A 25441-nucleotide genomic window follows, 5' to 3' on the forward strand; every position below is an offset into this window, starting at 1 on the left:
TTTTTTAAGTGGAGATAGTTGAAGGGATGGAGAGTGACATAGGCTGCTTTTTGTCAATTTATAACCCCCCACTTCCCTAAAATGGGGGGTGTATGTTTGTATGGAGCATACCGCAATTTTCGAATTCAACGCGACAAATTTTCGAGAAGTCGTGGGCAAAAGCTAGAACTTACCTAGATATTTGAGGTTTCATATCTTGAAATAAGTACTTTCAAAATTAAATAGCAACATGCCGAAAAATCTACTGATCAATAAAAAGCAAAAATTGATAAAGACCGATTTTATTTCGTTTTAAAAAACTACGTTGGTAACTCATTCTTGCTTTCAAATCATAATTGTATATTTCTCTGGCGGCTAACTACCAAAAAGCAAGCTTTACGTCACTCTTTGTGTTTTGGAAGAGATTTTTTGTAAGATTTGTCTGATGCAGATATACAAATCAGGAAGCAATTAATTACGTAAAGTAATAAGTATGGGGGAAAGATCTTGCGGGGTAAGATAGAAAGCCCTGCCTTCATCTTATCCCTCAAGGAAAACCCTTCAATCTTATTATTATTACCTACCTTATAGTTATAGAAAAGTTTTTAAAGCCTCTCAGAAACATAATTGCCTGGCTCCGTGGGTACAAAATACCTAACACATTACCGATAAGCCCAATTGTTTGTATAGTTATGGCACAAATTCAACATACTCAGCCAATGACGTTTATTTTTTTTTTACTTGAATATTAGGTACCTACCTTTTAAAATGGTATTTAATGTGCATTATTACAAACATTCTCGAAAATTGGAATGTTTCTGTTAGAAACAGAAGTATATAACTATAATAAGTAACATAATAACTCCTATTTTAAGGAATGTGAATAATTGTGATATCATAGTAACTTAGTAGGTCTAGGTATAAGGACTTTAAAATCAGTCTTATTGCGTAGGTCGGTGGAGAAAGCTCATATCATAGCACTGGAAGTATTCACAAATAGTAAAGGCTAGGATGTCAAGTTGGCACATCGTGTCATGAGCTGGGTTGGATTTTCTTTACTTTTACACTTGGATGCATTACGTAAGTGTTGGACAACGCTCTAGGGGTGTGAGTCTCGGAACTGGGTAACGCGGGAAGTTTGTCTGTCGGCTTTCTTATCAAAATTTTCTTTTGCGTCCCTGTCATTGACATTCTTCCGTTACCTTCCTGTTTGTTGTTATTCTTAAGTTCTAGATTATCGGTGGTGTTTTGAACAGACTTCATACACTTTCGTTCACTTTCACTAAATGTTTGTTTATGCAACTTAGGAACACCAAATGCTTTTGTTTGCTTTAGTAACGACCGGTCGTTACACAATGCCGCGATCAGTGGTAGGTCTAAATTCTTACTTTTTTCACGGAGAGTTTTTATGTCTAGATCACCATTAGCGTCTCTTACTTTACTAAGTTCACTCATCACATTAGTGCCACTGTTAGAAATATTAACTTCCCTAAGGGGCGCCGAGAGCTTCTTTTTATGTTCATAGGGCGGCGGAGGAGGCGGTGGCATACGCCTCGAGCGAATGGGCGGCGGGTCCCTCGAGTTTAACAAGTTGTCGTCCGACTTGGTTCGTGAGAAATTGGATACTTCCGGTGATCGGATCGGTATCTGTGGACGTTCCAGGTTAACCGAGTAATTACTAAGCGACGTCCTCGATGTTAACGAATACCAACTTGAACGATTACCAGGCAACTGAATATAGGAGTCTGATAAATTCTGTATAGATCCGTACATGGATGACGTGGACATGTTCGCCGATAAGAATGGCGTACTTCTATACTGCAGACCGTTTTTATGCATATTTGAAATACGGGGTTCAGAAAATTTGTGATCGAGGTAGTTTTGTTGCGATATCGTCGGGTCTTGTAAAGGATAGTAGACGTAGTCCACGTCGCTATAAAGCTGCTGATGAAACATAGGATTGTGCGGCGGAGGCGGAGGAGGCAGGCGCGCGGCGGGCGGCGGCGGCGGCAGGCGCGTGCGGCGGGGAGGCGGCGGCGGCGGCAGCGGCAGCTTCATCATGGCCACCAGCACGTTCGCGTCCACCGCGTGCGACGCCATTTCTCTTGATGGGGACAGACTGTTAATCCCTTGAGCCAACTTAGACCGCCCGGCTCTACGGCTAGAAGCTTGATGGCGTTTCGATTTTTGAAATCTGTGTTCCATTACCATAGGACTGGCGAAGGTTCTCTCGCTTGGTGTGTTTACATCTCCCGCTTCCGCTTTTAGTATTGTTATCATAGGCTTAGATGTTACGACTCTAGCAGCTACTTCCTCTTTTTCTGTGTAATTTTTAATAGATCCGTGGCCGCTTATAGAAGCTGGGTAAGCAGGTGGAGCTTTTGTGTTTGTAGTTGTATGTGCGGGAACAGTTTTGTGATTATAGTCGTATGGTGGTGGTGGAGGTTTTTCAGGTATGGATGATATCAGTTTATCCCGATCTATGTCTAATATATTCGGAAGAGATAAATTAAAAGCTTTTCTGCTATCAGTTCTAGTTGGAGGTGTTGGTGGTCGATCGAAAAATGAATCGTTTGGATAGTTATCGTCAGATGGAGCAGTATCTTCGTGGCCTTGTATGTAACTGTCACCAGAAAACGGCAGAGGTAACCTAACATAATCTGATACAGAGTCTAAAGTATCACTGACGGATTGGCTTTTAGGATATACTCCACGGCCAACTATCAAGTCACTTAATTCACTAGCACTAAGTAAATTATGTTTCTGGTCTGTGGGGTCGCTCCCGTCGCCATGAAAAGATACGGCACTTACATTGGAATTCGACCGTTCCCTAAAAATATTTTCTTTGTCATCGTGGTTTTGAGTTGTAAACTTTGTATCGCCATCAACACAATCTACATCTAGGAGCGACGCCTGTAATCTAAGTGGTCCTGTTGAGTGACTAGGTTCTGCTTTGTTTTTTAATATCGACGAAACACTGTCAAAAGCAGCGAGGTCGTTCTCGTCTGATGGTTTGTAGCTGTCATAATGAGAACTCTCATACTCTGTTCTACTACCTTCTGAATGGATTCCTATTTTTGATCGAGCAGTAAGCTCTGAACTGCCCATTGTATAAACTCCACTCGTTTCGCTCGAAGCTGCTATTGTTACAGGTTGACCCAAGCCGTCATACAGCGCGGACTCGGTGTCTTGCGAATATTCCACATCTATTCCAACGGTGCTATTATCACTTAACATTGAATTTTGCGCTGTATGGCTGAAACCTAGTTCTAAACTGCTTGCATTAGATGCTCTACTCAATGTACTGAGGCCAGCTCGCGCCATAACCACCGTACTGCAAGAAGAGGAACACTGCGATCCCGTGCATTTAGATTTGTTGACAGGGCTATCGGTCTTTGACTCGCTTATGCTTTGATCGGGTAGCGACACAGTCTCAACCAGACTATTTAACACAGTTTCTGAAGTAGTATCCAATTTTGATGATTCATTTTCATCCATACTTTTAGATTGCCTCAATTTCGATTTACGTAGCTGTAATGACGTTGATTTGTGTAGTAAATGGCTGTTCTGAGAATCGTTACGTAGAAAATAAGAGTTTGAACTGTCTAATAAATGGGCGAATGCTAAACTTTCTGTGGATGGCGCAGGAGGAGAGTCGATCATGATCTCTAATTCGTCTTCAGATTGCACTCTATCACTGACAATTCCTGATGTAGTGTTGGAACTTGTTGTTGATATAACTGAGATTCTTTGTTCATTTTTATTATGATGGTTGTGATGAAAATTCAACGATTTCGAATAGCCGTAACAAGCTTTTCGTTCATCTTCTTCTCTTTTAAGAATTTCGTTAAACTTGGGTGCAATTTTCATAGAGAACTGATGAGACTCTTTGCATAATGCGAATAAATATTTGCATTTTTCATCAGTAGACGAATATAAGGTTATTTTACCTTCTTCGGTTTTTATCTCAAACTTTTTTCTATCAAAACTTAATTTTCCTATAGAACTCCATATAAAATTATAGACCGATCCATTATCGGGCAAAATTTGTATGCCTTTAGCTGTCACCAGGAGCCAAACAGTTCCCGGTTCAGGTTCTGATTTAGTTTGCTTCATTCTATATCTGTGCGAGTTGATGGTATCGGGAAGCAGGCAGACTTCTCGAATGAATCTAATCTCAGCGTCATTCTTAGAAAGTCCACGGTGTTCTCGATGGCACGCACGCATGGCTGCGGCGACCCAGTCACCTGTCAGAGATGGTGACGCATAATCCTCTACTTTGAAGTAGTCTCGGTCTTCATAGGTGTCCGCATCACCATATTCTGCTTGCAAAGCTAAACCGGTGAGTAACAAAAGAACTTCCGTGGGCAATCCTTCTCTAGTTCTGACATTATGCCGCAACTGTAAGAAGTACAAATGTAATCCGACTTCGTCTTGCAGCAGAAGAGGACTCTCGATGTGGAATTGAATGGCAAGGTGTAATTCCAGCAGTGGTTTCCCATTTGCGTCCAAACCCTGCAAGAGAAAATACTATTTGGATTATTTTATTCCATAATTATATGCCATAACTAAATGCCAAAATGTTAGCCGATCAGTCAGGCCTGTGGGTGTTATATCATTATTAAAATATTTTCATGTATCTTACATGTGTGTGTGATGATCTCCAGCTCTTTGGCGCATATTTTGATAATTTACTTTCTTGGTCAACAAACAAGTATTCTCCATCTGAAAAGAAAAATAATTATATTATTTTTCTATAATATATGATGCAGGGTAGATAAGTATCAGTCATATGTATAATACAGAAACATCGTTAATCAATTATATCGCCCTGTTATTTTAATTCAATTTGTAGTACGGTTAGTACCAATCTGTCTTCAAATTCAAGCTAACAATGCCTATTGTCAGTGGTCGACAACTCGAGGACGACGTTTGAAAAATCGCCCATTGTTCTGGTGAAAATGTCGCCTTGTATGTGACGCAACTTATAATAAGCGGGAAGCGTACTTAAGTGTATTTCTTACGAGGATACTTTTGTAAATAAACAGTTTCAAGCGATTTGCCTAAGTAGGCCGGCTTCGGGTGTTGGAATATGTCATTTCTTACCTACATATTGTGGGATAATCAATAAATTCATTAGCTCGCACTTGTAATAATAACTAATAAGTCGCTAATACAAAAATAAAAACCGGCCAAGAGCGTGTCGGGCCACGCTCAGTGTAGGGTTCCGTAGTTTTCCGTATTTTTCTCAAAAACTACTGAACCTATCAAGTTCAAAACAATTTTCCTAGAAAGTCTTTGTAAAGTTTTACTTTTGTGATTTTTTTCATATTTTTTAAACATATGGTTCAAAAGTTAGAGGCCGGACGCACTTTTTTTTCCTTTAGGAGCGATTATTTCCGAAAATATTAATATTATCAAAAAACGATCTTAGTAAACCCTTATTCATTTTTAAATGCCTATCCAACAATATATCACACGTTGGGGTTGGAATGAAAAAAAATATCAGCCCCCACTTTACATGTAGGGGGGGTACCCTAATAAAACATTTTTTTCCATTTTTTATTTTTGCACTTTGTCGGCGTGATTGATATACATATTGGTACCAAATTTCAGCTTTCTACTGCTAACGGTTACTGAGATTATCCGCGGACGGACGGACGGACGGACGGACAGACAGACATGGCGAAACTATAAGGGTTCCTAGTTGACTACGGAACCCTAAAAATGACTTTCCCTGCGAAACAAGTGAGTACCTACCTCAAATACCTACTCATTGTATAAATTGTTCTCCTGGAGTACCCTACGATCTTGCAACAAAGGACTTGATGCGAATTGGGCTAGGTATGTCGTTTTGAAGTTTTCTGAGGCAGTCCCGAAAGATTAAATTAACAACTATCTTGAGAGAAAGATATGATTGTACTATAATAAAATTCACTATGATTTTGTAACCGGCAAGTGAGTTTAATTTCCGACCATTTAGATGGAAGATATACCTTTAACATAAATCTGATTTCATATTTGCTGTACCTAATAAAAGGTACCTAACTATTTACCAGAGGCCGAGGTAGACCAAAGATGAGATGGCGGAAAGACCTGGACTCATTTTGTGGCGGCTGGCGAGAGCATGCACAGAGCCGTGACGAGTGGCGGAAAACAGGGGAGGCCTTTGCCCAGCAGTGGGACACATTATAAACTATATTATATATATATATAAAACTATTTATCGATTACGGTTCGTTACAACCAAATTTTATAATAACACTAGCTTTTGCCCGTGGCTTCGCTCGCGTTAGAAAGAGACAAAAAGTAGCCTATGTCACTCTCCATCCCTTCAACTATCTCCACTTACAAAATCACGTCACTTCGTCGCTCCGTTTTGCCGTGAAGGACGGACAAACAAACAGACACACACTTTCCCATTTATAATATTGGTATGGATAAGTATTCCTAAAACGTTGCAATGCCAAAACAGATTGTTCTATCATATAAATGTCTAAAACTTGAAATGACTTAAACCTACTTCTCAAATTATCGTATTCCCAAAATGTCTAAAAGTCAAATTAACATAAACTGCATTGCATTTTAGGCATTTTGAGAAAGTGAAGTTTTGCACTTTCTCAAAATGCCTAAAATGCAGTATCCATTAAAACTGTATTTTTACAGTTTTTCACAAATAGTTAGCATTCATTAACTAAATGAATACTAAAGTTAATAATAAAACACAGTGCAAGAAAATAATGCACACTGTAAATAAATTTTTGGGTATTCTGAGAAAGTGTCATTTTAAATTTTGGTTATTATGAATGAAACTAATACTGAAAATTGGTATTTTTGTAATTTTAGACATTTTACTACTAATCCGTTTTAACATTGCGACATTTTAAGAACATGGTATATATCGTAGTGACCTATTGACCCTGTCTGCTAAGCCGCGGTCCCGGGTTCAAATACCGGTAAGGGCATTTATTTGTGTGATGAGCACAGATATTTGTTCCTGAGACATGGATGTTTTCTATGTAAGTATATAAGTATTTGTATATTTTTATATTAAAGGAAAAAATGGAAAAATTTACGCTTCCGGCGGGACTTGAACCCGCACCATTTTTGCAATCCGTGCAATGCTCTTACCAATTGAGCTACGGAAGCCACGCCGGACTTCGCAAATCTTTCCATGCCTTTCCTTTTTGTACACACGTCTTGGGGTGACGTCTAGCGCCATCTACCGACAGACTATTTGTATATTATTATGTGTATCGTTGTCTGAGTACCCACAACACAATATTGATTAAATAAATTAAATGATTAAAAACACAAGCCTTGCCTTACCGTGGGAGTCAGACACAGACCTCTGTGGAGTCAGACAATCTGTGTAAGAATGTCCTATAATATTTATTTCTTTATTTTATCAACTTGGACAGAACATTTTGTCGTTGAACGTTTGTGATTCCCGACTCTAATTGTATACTACATATTATTTTTGCCATTTCTTTTGGTATTTGATCTACATTAGTTATTTTCAAAGTTTCGAGAAACTTACTTTGTAAGATGGCTAATCCAAAGAAGTCGGTGTCGGTCATGCCCTGTAGCTGAGCATGTGTGCTGGCTAAGGCCTTGAGCTCCTTGACCCTGGCCTTGGCTTCGACGACGAAGTGCAGCGGCTGCGCCCGGCCGGGCACGCGTAGCGACAGCAGCCGCGCGCCCGCGCCGAGCGCGCGCGTCTCGCCGCCGAGCGGCCCGCGAACCGAACATAGAGCACGCATGTCGCATCTCGAAACAACTGTTACCCGCCCTGAAACAAGAAAACACATTCTGTTACAACAAATTGTATTCATTTTACCAAGGATTATTTATGTAGGATTTACATACTTCATACTAAGAACCGTACCTCGATTTTTTAGCGCCACCTATTAAATACTATCATAACTACACTAATGACCCAAATAAAGGAAAGAATGAACGTCGTGTCGTGTCAGGAAGTCAAAAGGAAGGCAGAAGACCGGCACTCATGGAAGTTGCTCCACCGACAAGAGTACAACTCTTAAATGATTGATGATGAACTACACTGACGATGCCTAAAAATGTATTTTTTTCAAAATGTGGAAACGTTTAACCTCGAAAGATGAGGATCTGTGTCGGTGAGAAATACTCGTTCTGCTAGCCTCGATGAACGAGAGGGTATTATTTGCCATATTTTTTAGTTCCCGCTTTAATATGTTTACAGATATTCCCTTCTCGCTCGATTTACAGACAGAAGACGGATAGATAAAACAGTGATCTTACGTAAGGACAGAAGATCCTTAGAGTCGGAAAAAATCCTTAGAGTACGTATGGTTCCTTACAATTTGGGACAATTTCAAGCAAAAAGTAGAAAGTCGCTAAGCTAAAAAGAAGCTAAGCTATTAAGGACACTCGAACAGATCATTCGTATAAAAATACAAGCTGGAACGGAATTTCAATTAGTTTTTTTTTAATTATTACGCTAAGTTTAGGTTTTTATGGTTATCTAAGTAACAAGTATGTTTATGTGTAGTACATATATGATTCACTGAGAACCCCTAAAGAGGTGACTTTAAGACGCTACAGGAGGGGTCAATTCTCCATACAAACGCTCTCGACTATTTCCTTCCTGGTTTTTGATGATAGAGCAATGATTTTTTCAACATAGATTATTATATTTTTTATCTGTGTCGGACCGTTTTGATTTTTTTGATATTCTTATTTTTAAAGACGCTAGAGAGCCCATCAAAAATTTCCAAGCAAAAAAGGTGTGGTATTCAAAATTGGTAACAATTAGCCAAAAAAACTAAACGGTCCGACACTGATTATTTCATTGTTATTCAGATTCTCAAATTTCATTACCATTGATTAAGTTTTGAAGGAGGAAACTGTCGAGGGCGGAACCTCGATTTTGAAGATTTTTTCGCAATATCTTTTTTCGATAAACCTATTTATTAACACTAGTATTTTACCTTTCCATTTTAGCATTTTCGCTTCTGCAGCCTCTTAAGATTTAAGAAACCCTACACCACCATAAAGATTATTAGCGTAACTTCAAAATAAATGTAAGTTACAGAGTTACATATTATATTACATTATTAAGCGTCTAAATTAATAAATAATCAAACGAGTATAAATATTTGTTAGTGATGGTATTTTATATTACAATTTTTATAATGAACCAAGACGTTGATTTTAAAACTAGAAAGCATGAACTATAATAAAATTATACTAGCTTCAACCCGCGGCTTCGCTCGCGTTAAATTCGATTGCGGCACGCTCCATACAAACTTCCACCCCCTATTTTAGGGAAGTGGGGGGTTAGAAAGGGGCAAAAAGTAGCCTATGTCACTTTCCAACCCTTCAACTATCGTCACCAATTTGTCGCTCCGTTTTGCCGTGAAAGACGGATAAAAAAACATACACACACTTTCCCAATTATAATATAAGTATGGATAATAATGTACGCAATTAAATTGACGAGTAAGGTAAAAGATAGGTATTACTCGTATCGTACGGAATAATGAAATAAATTTATAATATTACGCCCATAATCACCTAATAAGCTAATGCGTCTAAATATAGTCTAAGAGCCGACATGGGTTTTAAGAATTTGTCGGCATTACCTAATGCACATCCGTTTAAGTTGTGCCTTCCCGCGGCGCGGCAGGAATGTCCGGATCTCGCCATCTGTGCATTCCATTAGTTTTTTTGGATGCGATCTTCTTTTTGCTACCTGCTGCCTGTAAGGCCCACATTGTTGCCGCGGTATAAATATGCGTCTGTTTTGCTATAGTTTGGTTTGGCAACGTATAAATAAAGGTCATAGGGACAGTTTCATTAAAACTGGGCCCAATAGTAGATAGGACCAACGCATAATAAGTAGGTAGGTATCCAAATACCTACAAAAATATATTTTGGGCCTATGTAAGCATGTTCATTCTTCTAGAAAATAAATTGTACAGTAATAGACGTAATAATACCTAAACATGAAGTTGATTGTTAGTGGTAATTATAAAGTATAGGCAAGGCATGTATGTAAGGCGTTTTCTGTTTACCAATCCGAACGCAAAAGAGATAAAATGTCATCTTTCCGGTGCCTCTTGATAGGGGACCTAACACGTTTTTTTTGTTTTAGTAAATGCGCGATAGTTTGTGATGGCGCGGTCAGGCGCGCGGGCGCAGCGGGGGCAGACCGGTCCGCGGGGCGCGCGGAGCGCGGGCGGGGCGCTACGTAAGCGCGGTAGCAGCGGTCGGCGACGCGAGGAATGCGGACGACCTTCAGATGCCGAGCGCCCCTCCCCCAGCGCCAGCCGCATCTTGCGTCCTCGCATGCCTGTGCCTGTGGCCATCGCTGCCTCCACTTTTCGACATCTTGCCACCATTTTTGACACTAACGAATTGACATTCTTACTGACTGACTGACTCTATCTAAGCAGTATACGCCAGTGACACAGATCACAAGGCAAAAACATCTGTTAAGATTAAAGATGGGAAGTATTGTTTTCTATTCGGGCATGAAAGACAGAAAAACAGAATTTTGAAGGTTGCGAGGTTTTCAAGGAAATATGGTTTTAACAGTACACTGGTTATGAGTGACGACGACAGCTTCCCAGCATCGGCTCTTTTGCTGACTATTACAAAGAAGTGTCTAAATTGATAATTTTCAAAAATTTACATTCCAAACCAAACTACTCCATCTATCCACGACCATATTTATTTTCTACTCTAAAACAATTTAATGAAAAAGTTTTTTGCAAAAAATTCATTTTTCGCACAAGCTTTTATCGCCGACTGTACCTTTCAACAGTCATCAACTGCTCTCCGAACGAAATATTTCTAAAAATACCTTACTCGATGGGATACGACGTTTCATGACAGAATTTCTATGGCCACCTTTCTGCTCCATCATCAGATCAGCTCCATGATACCATAACATTGCATTGTCACGTGAATGTAAATCACTTGACAATATTGTATGCAAAATTTCAGCTCAATCGGAAACCGAGAAGTGGGTCAAATTCAGCTTCTACGTTTTGACGCACATTGACATACTAACAAGGCAAGTTGAATAAAAGCTTGTAAAAACAAAAACTTTTGAAAATAAGACCAATCTGCATTAAACTCAAAATAAATTTATGTACAGAAATGAAAGAAATCCAATCGGTTCAGAAATGAGGGTGCACCTACTGAGGTAACAAACTCATTATAGGAGAAGTTCGTACTCGTTAACATAACATCTCAAGATTTCCAAGCAAGCATGCCACAAAAATGTTTATACAAACCTACTTATTTTATATTTCAAAATCCTACCAGGTTATTTGAATGATTAGGTAGATATAGGTATTATGAGACATGACTGACATCAAATTACGATGGCATACTACTATAGGCAGTTATTTAAATTGAACCGGAATGTTACAAGCAATTAATAGAACAAACGACATCAACGCTCTCCTTGATATCTATATGCGGCATCTAATTAGATTTTGAATCAAATTTGCTTTATTGAAACACCCAAATGAATCAAAATATAACTTTAAATATAGGTACTTACAGGCTTTCTTACTTACCACTTTGCATTGTGACCAACTGACCATACTTAATGTAATAATGTATCTAACGAATAATAGACTAATGTACTTATTATAAAAAAAAACTTAACGGAAAAATCCTTGCAAGTTTATACTTTACAATGAATCCTTATAAAATTTAACAAACAAATTCAGCAAGTACCTGCCTACCATATTGCTCAAACAATGAATAAATAAAAAACATCTTTGTGTCTCGGACTATTAACAGTCGACAGTACCTACTGACCTCTATCATGAGTTTTTCTGGAATACGTTACACGATAGAGCGAGAAAGAAAATGTATGTAATTTACATAGATTTAGAATTATTAAACTAGATTGTGTAGTTAGGTCAAAAAGTGTGTCCACATGAGAGGTCATTGTTTGGGCTGGTGTCCCTCTCGCACTTACTGACAATGTCAACATTATTCAGTGACGTCATCACTGTCATACATTGGGGGATACCAGTCAATTTTCAAAGTTACTACCAAATCTACTAATACTCATTTGAACGTATTTTTTAATTAAACAAATCTTTGATTATTGGCATCAAAATAATTACATTATAATTATTTTCCAATTCTTTGAAATATATCGAAACCCTAGTTTGAATATAACACTAAAATAATATAAGAAAATTTCTAATAAGAAACTTGGACCCATAACTTCCATTCCATAAGTGATGGAAACCTACAAACATAGATATATTAGGAATTATTTTATGCTCTGAGCCTACAAATAAACAAAATTCATATTTTCTAGACAAGCCCCGTAGCCGAGTGCCATTTCTACGATGCAAAACGAAAACGAAACGCCGCGAAAGGTCGTCTGGCTCTGTCGCGCCAAAACGCAAGAGCGATAGAGATAGATATCTACGAGCGTTTCGTTTCGTGAGTGTTTGTGCATTCGGCTACGAATTTGAACCATTTGAACCATCCTCATTATAGGAGGAGGTTTTCATTTCAATTGTGACCTTATTTTTTTTATTATCTCATTATTGCTGGGGTAGGAAAATCGCTTAGGAAACTGATTAGAAATCTGATCCCAACATTTGACATAAGCCCTAACAGTTCCGTAGTCAACTAGGAACCCTTATAGTTTCGCCATGTCTGTCTGTCCTGTCCGTCCGTCCGCGGATAATCTCAGTGACCGTTAGCACTAGAAAGCTGAAATTTGGTACCAATATGTATATCAATCACGCAAACAAAGTGCAGAAAACAAAATGAAAAAAAAAAATGTTTTATTAGGGTACCCCCCCTACATGTAAAGTGGGGGCTGACATTTTTTTCATTCCAACCAATTGTTGGATAGGTATTTAAAAATGAATAAGGGTTTACTAAGATCGTTTTTAGGGTTCCGTAGTCAACTAGGAAGCCTTATAGTTTCGCCATGTCTGTCTGTCCGTCCGTCCGTCCGCGGATAATCTCAGTAACTGTTAGCACTAGAAAGTTGAAATTTGGTACCAATATGTATATCAATCACGCCAATAAAGTGCAAAAATAAAAAGTGGAAAAAAATGTTTTATTAGGGTACCCCCCCCTACATGTAAAGTGGGGGCTGATATTTTTTTTTCATTCCAACCCCAACGTGTGATATATTGTTGGATAGGTATTTAAAAATGAATAAGGGTTTACTAAGATAGTTTTTTGATAATATGAATATTTTCCGAAATAATCGCTCCTCCCCCCTCTAACTTTTGAACCATATGTTTAAAAAATATGAAAAAATCACAAAAGTAGAACTTTATAAAGACTTTCTAGGAAAATTGTTTTGAACATGATAGGTTCAGTAGTTTTTGAGAAAAATACGGAAAACTACGGAACCCTACACTGAGCGTGGCCCGACACGGTCTTACGCCGGTTTTTTGATAATATTAATTCATACATACATACATACAATCACGCCTGTATCCCATGAAGGGGTAGGCAGAGCACATGAAACTACTCAAGTTTCAGTGCCACTCTTGGCAAATAACAGAAAACGAAACTGTGACGTTGCAGTGACAGGTTGCCAGCCTCTCGCCTACGCCACAATTTAACCCATATCCCACAGTCGCCTTCTACGACACCCACGGGAAGAAAGGAGGTGGTGAAATTCTTAACCCGTCACCACACGGGGTAAAATATTAATATTTTCGGAAATAATCGCTCCTAAAGGAAAAAAAAGTGCGTCCCCCCTCTAACTTTTGAACCATATGTTGATAAAAATATGAAAAAAATCACAAAAGTAGAACTTTATAAAGACTTTCTAGGAAAATTGTTTTGAACTTGATAGGTTCAGTAGTTTTTGAAAAAAATACGGAAAACTACGGAACCCTACACTGAGCGTGGCCCGACACGCTCTTGGCCGGTTTTTTGTAATCTAGTACAGCGGGGCATTTTTGATTTCACCCTACCCTATAGATTTCAAGATCAAGACAAGTCTAGTCTATTCCCCAAAAACGCATAAGTATGTGTATGTGTGTTGTGTTTACACGCAGTATTTTTATGATACCTAAAAACACTAATATGTATGAAGATCACTTTATAACACATGACATTGCTACCATGGGCATGGACATTGCTGCAGCTTAAGGGGCATACATGCGCCAATGACCTTCGATTTGAATCCATTGATATTATGATAGTTCCTAATTGTCAGTGCCCAGAACAAACGTCACCAAAATACCAGCCGCGTTACCGCGCTGTATAGCCAACGATATACGTTGTACCAGTACGAACCCGATCTAGGATCGCAACCCTTATCCCGCAAGCGTTTACCCAGGGCCTTCACAAAATCCTTGGCTTCGGAGCACCAGGGACCAGCCGACTCAACCGCAACAGGGACAAAATCGTACACCGGATTCAAGTTCGAGTATTTGGCATGCTTCTGCCTCGCCGCGTACTCCGCAGCTCGCCCAGCCGCACACGTAGTCTTTGCCAGATGTGATGTAGCAAACGTGCTCACACACGTAGCATCCCATAACAGACTACGACCTTTTTATTCTTGGGGTTACATTGATAAAAACTTCGCTTTATTTTTAAACGCAAAAATCCACACTTTCGAACGCATCTGTCTAATTTTTTATTTATTTTAAGTTCGGCAATATCGATAGCTCTCATTAGTTGCTCTGACACAACACAATGAACACTGAACATGTATAGTCGTGCGGATAACGTGTCAAAATATAAATAAGTATAGTTTGTTGCTATTTTTTTGCTGTTTTTATGTTCAAATAATTTCTAAACTAACGTAGTGGGTATCAAAGTAAAAGGTTCACAGTGAATATTAGCATGCCAGAAATGTGTTTAGCTATACCATTGTATTGAAGTTTTGTGTCATAATGTCATAAAGTCAAACTAGGCATTTATTACTAATGATTTACTTTGTGGGGTGTCTTTGATCACTTGCAAGGGGTAACATTGACCATACTTACACATAGTAGTTTATTGTGTGATTATGTCACGGTACTTGTTGAGGCTGATAATTTGATCTCTTTTTGTGATAAATATTGAGACAATCTCACATAAAGTTGATTTTTCGAAGATGGTAATATTTATTTTTGATCAAAGTAACCTCAAAATAGTATTAAACAGTTGTAATTTTTGAACCCGCGAACCGATTCTTATATTTCCTTGAGATAAAATACTTCTTAAGGGATTACATTCGATTACCATTGAAATACATAGGGTATCAAAGTAATGTCAGTTTAAGTTTGATCACATCATTTTTTTTTGTCCGTACATTATTTTGTTAGCTTTGCTAGATTTTTAGAAGCTGATGAAAAGTTGATGTTTTCATTTTTTTACCATTTAAATGTAGAAGTTAGAGAAGTTTAAAACTTTAAAATTGATCAATGTAACTCCAGTTTACGTATTATTTTTTTCTAAAATTAAATATGACTCCTACGAATAGAGATAAAATATTGAAGAACCGATGGCCGTTTGTCTTATAATTCTATCTGTAGTGCAAATTTAGGAGTTTCAATTCAAAAGTTGTCAAAAATCGGTGAAAACCGTGTGGAGCCCCTTAACAACCAACTAAATTCACACAGAAAAAATGTTATCCTTACTAATATTATAAATGGGAAAGCGTGTGTGTCTGTTTGTTTGACCTTCTTTCACGGCAAAACGGAGCGTCGAATTGACGTGATTTTTTAAGTGGAGATAGTTGTGAAAGGATGGAGAGTGACCTGAGTGACATAGGCTACTTATTGTCTCTTTCTAACGCGAGCGAAGCCGCGGGCAAAAGCTAGTCTGTAATAAATAAGTCAACCATAGACATGATTTGATTTAGTTTGATATTTTACGGTTTATATATTCTTCGTGTTGGTGTCGTGAAAAAATTGTGTTTCACTCGGTTGCAAAATTAGTCAGCCGAGAAACTCTCGCAACGCGATCATTCATACCTAGGTATATACCACAGAAAAATGTCGGAACACCGCGTTAGATGGTATGGACATGTAAAAAGACGAAGCGAAAACCACGTGGTAAAAGTTGCACTAGCCATGCCAGAACAGAACGAAAGAAAGGTAGAGGCCGCCCGCCTGCAACCTGGTGGTCAAATATAAAGAGAGACCTTAGGAAAGCCCAATTGCCAGAACCGACAACCCAGGACAGACTGTCCTGGCACCGAGTGAGGAGACCCGACCCCAAATAACGGGACCAGGGATGGACAAAGAAGAAGAAGTAGGTATGTACCTAAATGTAAGTGATAACTTAATGAGTAAATTTTAAAAACTTCTATGTCGCTACACCTTTTTCAAGGTTCTTGTATAGGTATGTACGGTCAGCCAAGAAAGTGGTTTACCACTTTTCGACTCTATTATGTGGTAAACCACTTTTTTGGCTGACTGTACTTATATGGCTGAGGCGATGGCTGAGATGCGCGCCATATTCCGCATATTCGTGAACGGGTGCTGTTTGTGAAGATCGGTCTGTTTCAGCTAATAGGGGCTATGCTATTCTAAGATGTAACATTAATTTTGAATGAGATTACGTTGAGGCACTCTGTTCGGTCCTTGTTTGTTTATTTTCTTTCTGACTCTTGGAGACCATATACATCTCCAAGGAAAAAAGTAGATTAAGTATATATATATATATTTTTTTCCTTTGCTTAAGACAACAAGAGTCTTTTACAACTCTAAAGTTATTTTAGTTATTCGTTTTTTTTTCTTCATGTATAACTTTTTTAGATGTACTTTGACACTTAGAGACTCTATACATCTCTAACATCTCTTATTTATAATCATAATAGCTTTGTACTTTGTATAATTTCTTGTGTTAATATTTTTTTTATGAATACTTTTGCTTATTAAATTGTATCTTGTTTTTTTTAATGCATGTTAATTATAAGATGTAATGTTTTGAAAAGAAGTGGCCCGCCGAGTTTCTTGCCGGTCCCATAGTGGATACCCTCCTCCAACTGAGGGGGGACTGAAATCTTCTCGAGGCTGAGGCGTAGGGTAAGAGCCGGCGTAGTTTTATTTGACGTTCATAAGCGCATTGTAATATGCCTACTTGGAAAATAAATATTTAATTTCATATTTCATTTCATTTCATTTCATATAATACCTGATATATAAATAAATATCTCTAGGTATCTCTTCATCTCTATTTATTAAATGCCGATGATCGTTGGCAAAACCAGTCAATTTAGTAAACCACAAACGTAGCGTTGTCGTAGATAGCTATGTCGTAAAGTTAACTCTGTGCTATCGTCGGAATGCGGTCGCAGTTGTAGTTAGAAGAGCGTATAAATTATGAATCATTTACTTTATCAATAACCGATGTGCTGAACAAATAAATTTGTTTAAAATACCAATACCAACGTGCCTCAACATCATAAAGCTAATGTTTATATTATGACTATATATATGTAGGTAGAATTAGCTAAAATCAGTTAAAAATATGTATACATAGATGACATGATCTAGTCAAAGGACCCACTTTACCACTTACTAATAAATAACCTATCAAAGCGTCTTTGTGCCAAGTGACAAAGTGGATTTTATTGCTTGGAAACGACACAATTGTAGGTTACTTTCAATATGACCCTTTTAATTTCAAAGATATACCTAGCATAAGAAGTAAACAACAATAATATTAATATGGCATTTAGCTGAATTAGCTAAGAGTTGATTTCACAGCAGACCAAGCTGTGACGTCCGAGCGTTTAGTCAGCCTTCTGACGTAATGCTTTTAAGTAAACACCTGAACTATTCGGTCACATCCGAACATCTTAGTCATTTTTAACCGCCTTCCAAATCTCAAAGGAAGGGGTTATCAAGTCGTCTGTATGTTTTTTTTTTTTTATTTTTTTTTTATGTTTGTTCCTCGATATCTCCGTCGTTACTAGACCGATTTTGAAAAATTTTTTTTTGATTGAATGTATATGCATACAGATTGGTCCCATTTTTCTCAGAACCCAGTTCTGATGATGGGATCCTGGAGAAATCGAGGGAACTCCTCAAATCTGAAAGGCATACATATGGTGATTTTTGTGAGCGTCAGAATGGCGGGTGTACATCAAGCAATCCTGGTGTCGTATACGTCAGGAGTTAGTGCTAGCAATGTGCCAAATGTGCGCCAAAATTTGAGCAATGTGCTCTTTGAACTCCAGAGATATTTAAGAAATTAATGACACCCGCCATTCTGACGTCAGGTTGGCGGGTGTACTTCCAGTTCTAGCTAATGGCTGCTTACTCGAGGGTGAAAGTACTGCCTAAGGTTAGTGCTCGCAATGTGCTTCCACATGTATGAAACACACACTAATTCAGAGAGCCGTTGAAGAGTAATATGGGATTGAATAAATATATCTATAAGTATCACTTTTTTGTGAAAAGCGCCTGAATGTTAATGCTGCATTTCAGGTAATGAACATTGCTATTTTATTTCAGCAGGCGTTATAGACATCTTTATTCAATCCCATATTACTCTTCAACGGCTCTCTGAATTAGTGTGTGTTTCATACATGTGGAAGCACATTGCGAGCACTAACCTTAGGCAGTACTTTCACCCTCAAGTTAACAGCCATTAGCTAGAACTGGAAGTACACCCGCCAACCTGACGTCAGAATGGCGGGTGTCATTAATTTCTTAAATATCTCTGGAGTTCAAAGAGCACATTGCTCGAATTTTGGCGCACATTTGGCACATTGCTAGCACTAACTCCTGACGTATACCACACCAGGATTGCTTGATGTACACCCGCCATTCTGACGCTCACTGATTTTTGTGTTTTTAAAGGAACAGCATGCATTTACGTACGGAACAGTGACATTTGGTGCAGTGGAACTCCTGATGATGGTCAGAATGGAACTCCTCAAATCTGAACGGCACACTTATAGTGGCTTTGGTATTTTTATAAGAACAGCATGCACTTACGTCCAGCACGGGAAGCATGGTCGCGCGATAGACGATAAAATATCAGGCCGTCCTTATCACACTTACAAATAGTGCGATAGGGACGGCCTGCTATTTTATCGTCTATCGCGCGACCATGCTTCCCGTGCAGAACAGTGATATTTGGTGCAGTGGAATTGCTGATGATGGTCAGAACGGAACTCCTCAAATCTGAACGGCACACTTATAGTGACTTTGGTATTTTTATAAGAACAGCATGCACTTACGTCCAGAACAGTGACATTTGGTGCAGTGGAACTGCTGATGAAGAGTGAGCCGCCCCTGGTTAGAGTTCCGTTCTGATAATCATTCTCATCTGTAAGTACTTCAGAATCATCCAGATTTCAAAATTGGTTCAGAAATTGCGGAGATATCGAATAACAAACATTAAAAAATATACAGACGAATTGATAACATAATCCAACATTTGAAAGTATTTATCACCAGAACCCCAAAGGAAGGCGGTTTTTTTTTCTTAAAAATTATTTATTAACCGCCTTCCAAATCTCAAAGGAAGGGGTTATCAAGTCGTCTGTATGTTTTTTTTTTTTTTAATGTTTGTTCCTCGATATCTCCGTCGTTACTAGACCGATTTTGAATTTTTTTTTTATTGAATGTATATGCATACAGATTGGTCCCATTTTTCTCAGAACCCAGTTCTGATGATGGGATCCTGGAGAAATCGAGGGAACTCCTCAAATCTGAAAGGCATACATATGGTTATTTTTGTGTTTTTAAAGGAACAGCATGCATTTACGTACGGAACAGTGACATTTGGTGCAGTGGAACTCCTGATGATGGTCAGAATGGAACTCCTCAAATCTGAACGGCACACTTATAGTGGCTTTGGTATTTTTATAAGAACAGCATGCACTTACGTCCAGAACAGTGATATTTGGTGCAGTGGAATTGCTGATGATGGTCAGAACGGAACTCCTCAAATCTGAACGGCACACTTATAGTGACTTTGGTATTTTTATAAGAACAGCATGCACTTACGTCCAGAACAGTGACATTTGGTGCAGTGGAACTGCTGATGAAGAGTGAGCCGCCCCTGGTTAGAGTTCCGTTCTGATAATCATTCTCATCTGTAAGTACTTCAGAATCATCCAGATTTCAAAATTGGTTCAGAAATGACGGAGATATCGAATAACAAACATTAAAAAATATACAGACGAATTGATAACATAATCCAACATTGGAAAGTATTTATCACCAGAACCCCAAAGGAAGGCGGTTTTTTTTTTCTTAAAAATTATGTGGGTGTATTCTTTAACTAGATAGGTAGGTATAGGTTAGAGATGGGGCGAATATTCGGTAAATATTCGGTATTCGGCAAATTCGGCAAGTTTTTCAATGTTCGTATTCGGCCGAATAGTTCGGTTACATTGCCGAATATTTACCGAATAAACAAAGTAAATAAATAGCGTAAGTTGTTTCGTAATTCATCGGATAATGACGTCCTATTTGAGCATTCTAAGGAACTACCAAAGGGAGTTAAAAATGCGTTAAAATATAAAATACAATAATTTTGTAAAAAAGGTAAAATAACGTATTTTACGAAACAAAAACCAAAATTTTCTTATGCACTAAACTATAGGAACATTAAGAGCCTTAGTAAGATAAATGTGTACCCATTACCAATCAATGAAACGTTTTTAACTCTAAGCCAGGATTTAAAATATGGCTCAACCGAATATTCGGCCGAATGTTCGGTTCGGTAACAGCTGAACCGAATGTTCGGCTGAATATTCGTATTCGGCAAAGTCCGTATTCGGCCCATCTCTAGTATAGGTATATTTTTGTAGAGTCTTATGAGAGTGTCACATATTTTTGCTGCTGTCGAAGAGCATTATTACAGCTGGCTGTACAATGTGCATACACTGCTTACCTAATAAATAAATAAAATTCCTTGTACACATGACAAGGGAGTAGGTCCCCATTATTTGGAGAGACCATCAGAAAGAGAGATTCCAACCCAACCCCCGGACCGTAAGGAATTTTCAGTTATAGAAGTAATTGAAAAGAAGTGGCCCGCCGAGTTTCTTGCCGGTCCCATAGTGGATAGTCACTGGATACCCCCCACGCAACTGAGGGGGGACTGAAATCTTCTCGAGGCTGAGGCGTAGGGTTAGAGCCGGCGTAGCTTTACTTGACGTTCATAAGCGCATTGTAATATGCCTACTTAGAAAATAAATATTTCATTTCATTTCATTTCATAGGAATAACAGATTTTTACAAACCAACACAAGATTTTTAAAATTTTCAGTTATTGGAATAACAGATTTTTCCCCTCACTAGCTCGGAAACACGTGTTTTGTCCTTTAATGCCAGCGGGTAAAAACGCATTTTATCCACTAGTGGGTAAAGTAATTTGACCTTGAATAAAGCAAAATTAACTGCTTTAAAATTGATAAAAGTAGGTGAATCTAGTAATAAAGATGATTTACCACCTGCGGAACTACTGCAAGCAGTGATAAACGCATTTTTTGGGTTGTAGTTTCCTCGCTATAGTGAGGGGAAAAGTTTTGTGTTACACTCGGGTGCAAATGTATTTTACTTCTCGTGTGTTAAAAAACTCGCAAGTTCAGGATTCTATTCTCGAACAACTCGCTTCGCTCGTGGTTCAACTATAGAATCCTTTCACTTGCTCATTTTTCAATTCCACACTCGGCGTTAAAATACAACTTTGCCCCCTTGTATAACAAATAACTATTTTTAGTTGATATGCAACTATTTTTATAATTTTCAGGGTTAGATCAGATGTTGCTTGCCGTAGGTATAATTTTTGGTCTAATTCCGCGGCTGGTCATTCTGGCAAATTCGTTCAGGTTCCTTCTGTTATGTTCATCACATATGTGGTTTCGCTGTCTTGTTCCATTTGCTCTACACTCTATACCAGCGGTTCTCAAACTTATTTTCCCATGGAACCCTTTTAGAAAGTAAAACATCTGACGGAACCCTTAAATTATTTTCCCTCACTAGCTCGGAAACACGTGTTTTGTCCTTTAATACCAACGGGTAAAAACGCATTTTATCCACTAGAGGGTAAAGGAATTTGACCTTGAATAAAATCAAATTACATGTATATATACAATCACGCCTGTATCCCATAAAGGGGTAGGCAGGACACATGAAACTACTAAAGCTTCAGTGCCACTCTTGGCAAATAAGGGGTTGAAAGAAAACGAAACTGTGACATTGCAGTGACAGGTTGCAGGTTAAAATCAAATTAACTGCTTTAAAATTGATAGAAGTAGGTGAATCTAGTAATAAAGATGATTTACCACCTGTGGAACTACTGCAAGCACTGATAAACGCATTTTTTGCGTTGTAGTTTCCTCGCTACAGTGAGGGGAAAAGTTTTGTGTTACACTTGAGTGCAAATGTATTTTACTTCTCGTGTGTTAAAAAACTCGCATGTTCAGGATTCTATTTGTATAACCCCCTTGTATAACAAATAACTATTTTTTTATTGCAATCTTTATTTTAATAAGCAATCATGATAGTAAAATCTAATCACTGGATTCTAATGTGAGGTATTACATGAAACTGTTTTTTATTTTTTAACAATTGGTGAATATTTGGTTTTATGGAAGAGAGTTGAAGTTGCATATCAGGTACCCAAAATTCACACGGAGCCCCCAGAGAGGCTTTGCGGAGCCCTAGGGGTCCGCGGAGCACACTTTGAGAATGGCTGCTCTATACTATTACAACAGTACAAATAGATCTTCTGTTATATGTAGTTATCGTTTCGCCTCGAGTCTCTCGTTTGCCGAAAAAATAGAGGATCCTAACAAGAGAAGATGGCCTAGAGAGGTGCTTCTGAGTTCTCTTAATATTATATTTATCTAATTTCTGACATGAGTCCAATAGTTAGTTGGTTCAAGATAATAAGTATGTAGGTATATGTATCATCAACCTTTTATTTTTAACAAATCTCTAAGGAAATGAATTGAAAAGATTTTTTTTATTCGTAACATACAGTCAGGAAATATGTTAATTATTTTATACTTGTTACGATTTGTATATTTTTTTTTTGATATGGGAAAAAATATTCAATAAATAAAAAGTACTATAATCTTAAACAAATAAAATATAAAAATTAAAACTAAAGTAGGTACCTTAAAAATTAAAAAAACTAAATTAAAATATTATATTTATATTTAATTGGCTAATTTACATAAGGTGTATGTGGTGTGTATCTGTAGTTATTTATTTATTAATGGAGCGGGTGACAGGCTACATTTACTCGTAGTAGGTACACCTATCACCTACTTAGATACCTGCTAGGTTCTGTTATTACGAAATTGTTTGCTGTTTTTCAAACTTTTGAAATGCAAAAAAGCAATTCGTTTTCATAGTTATATAACCCTAATTAAATTAATCTAATCTAATTTCAAAAACCATAATGATCGACCGTATGTGGCTTGCATTGCACTTCTATTGAGCACACCCTGTAGATATATTATTTAATTGGTATACTCCAATTTACCATTGCAGTTGGGATGTCACAAAACGTGAGTCTTTCTTTTCTTGATAGTTTGTGACAATTGGGCATCAGACAAATTTCTACCTACTACACTACATATAAAATGTAAAGGAAGTCAATCTTTAATCCAATCCAAAGCCAAATTAATTACATATAGTCAGATTCAGAATTTCATATTACTGCCTACCTGTCTTTTAATGGCTACAATCATTAATGAACTGCGTTTATTTACCTACTACTTAATAATACTTATGTGCAATACTCTATTTTACTAAAAAAATATAATTGATTAGAATTGGTATCTATGTAATCTACAGTTTGCAGAATCTTGCTTCTGCGCTGTCTTGCCTAATGTCTGCACTCATGCACTGTAACGTCTGTAACAGTAAAATGCTAGAGCATTTGAAATGATGTGAGGTTGGTGGTGAGCGTGGCTGTGATGGTGCTTGCCGCTTGCTCCAGAGGAAGGGCGCGCGGGCGCGGGGTCAGCGGCCGCGGCGCGGTCGGCGCGGGTGCGCGGAATTCGAGCTATGCGTATGAAATGAAAGTGGCCGCATCGTGAAAGCGCGCGCATCCACCATACTCGAACCCGACGTAAACCAAAGGATCAAACTCACCATGAATAGACAAATCCAAAGTTGCTTAACGCAATCCAACTATACTCCAAAGTCAACCGCATCCATTGGCACTTCACTTCACTTTTACAATCGCGCGATCTTCTACGAACGAAAACAAACGTCCACGCGCGCAGGCCGCTAGAGCGCGCTGGGACGACTGAGTTGGTTGGGTTAGTTGAGCGAGGCAGTCGCGTGGGTCGGCGAAGGCACGCGCGGGGCGCGCCGCAACTTCGACTCGGTGGAATGCGGCAAGCAAGATAGTGGCGCGGGTACCGGCCGGGGCCCGCTTAGGCTGGAGCCTCCGTGCCGTGGCTACGCGACACGACCCCGCGCCGCGCCGGCGAAGCTTGTGGCGCGACGACGGAATGCGCGCACACAACCAACATCTAAAATAACTTCACGAAGTTTCCGTGATCTAAAGAACTATATTTTAGAGTAGGTAGTTCTGATGCTCCTACCTGGACCATATCTATAAAATCTAACTTAGCCAGCGCAAACTTGGGTAATAAGTATTTACGAATGCTTTCTATGTCTTTTTTATACGAGTTAAGTAGCCTAGAGGTATCTTTGTAATACTTGTACGGCTTGTACCTACGTAGTTTTTGGATTACCTATGGAAGTTGGTTAGTTGGATAAATGATATACATTATAAAAGATTAATTATCCATGAGATCTGTGAAGTGATTGGGTGGAAGTAATAGTAACATGTACTATTTATAATTATATTCTGTGCCTGTACCTAGGTAGGGTAGAAAGACCTTGATTTTGAGAGATAATAATTTATATTAATACCGAATACCAAGCATTCGTAAACCGTTACAAATTATTGAAGTTATGTACATATACAGGGTGGAAAAATCGAATGCCACATGGATGGCAACTACCTTAAATATTGTAAATAGCACATTTTGTGTAAGGGAGACTTTCCTTTGTTTTTAAAAATAATAAATTCTGCATTCAAGGATTTATGAAAAATCGCTTGCCTCAGTCGGGACTCGAACCGGTCAAATGTGACAAAAAATAACATGCCAAATAATGTGCCAAATTTTTATGGCCTTCCGTTATTCTGATTGTATTTGTTATTTAGAGAAAAATGAACCTTATCAGTAACCCTTTCAATATGCATCATAAAATACGGCACGTTATTTTTTGTCACATTTGACCGGTTCGAGTCCCGACTGAGGCAAACGATTTTTCATAAATCCTTAAATGCAGAATTTATTGTTTTTAAAAACAAAGGAAAGTCTCCCTTACACAAAATGTGCTATTTACAATATTTAAGGTAGTTGCCATCCATGTGGCATTCGATTTTCCCACCCTGTATACCGGATGGAACATTACGGTGTACTATCTCTGAAATGGGAGATAGTGTAGGCTTAGGACTATATTTTTCCCCTAGA

At 38.3% G+C, this 25441-nt stretch overlaps 1 protein-coding gene across 1 annotated transcript; it reads right to left on the reverse strand.

The window, feature by feature from the left end:
* Positions 1-24510, reverse strand: LOC125228180 (protein expanded). The gene is made up of 4 exons (XM_048132646.1): positions 24042-24510; positions 7520-7771; positions 4625-4704; positions 1-4494 (listed from the first exon to the last, which is right to left on the reverse strand). Exons 2-4 carry the CDS (start codon positions 7740-7742, stop codon positions 1012-1014), a joined length of 3786 nt encoding a protein of 1261 aa, XP_047988603.1. The 5' UTR covers positions 7743-7771; positions 24042-24510; the 3' UTR covers positions 1-1011.
* Positions 24511-25441: the final 931 nt, after the last annotated feature.

The sequence above is a fragment of the Leguminivora glycinivorella genome, chromosome 1 (genome assembly GCF_023078275.1).
Source record: "Leguminivora glycinivorella isolate SPB_JAAS2020 chromosome 1, LegGlyc_1.1, whole genome shotgun sequence".
Classification (NCBI taxonomy): domain Eukaryota; kingdom Metazoa; phylum Arthropoda; class Insecta; order Lepidoptera; family Tortricidae; genus Leguminivora; species Leguminivora glycinivorella.

What these genes read in the sequence shown, in the direction of transcription:
- LOC125228180 (XM_048132646.1), bottom strand. Translation starts at nt 7,742, where the DNA reads ATGCGTGCTCTATGTTCGGTTCGCGGGCCGCTCGGCGGCGAGACGCGC. An exon ending in TGGATTAGCCATCTTACAAA is followed by an intron (nt 4,705 to 7,519) that starts GTAAGTTTCTCG and finishes TTTTCTTTTCAG; the next exon opens with ATGGAGAATACTTGTTTGTT. An exon ending in GGAGATCATCACACACACAT is followed by an intron (nt 4,495 to 4,624) that starts GTAAGATACATG and finishes TTTCTCTTGCAG; the next exon opens with GGTTTGGACGCAAATGGGAA.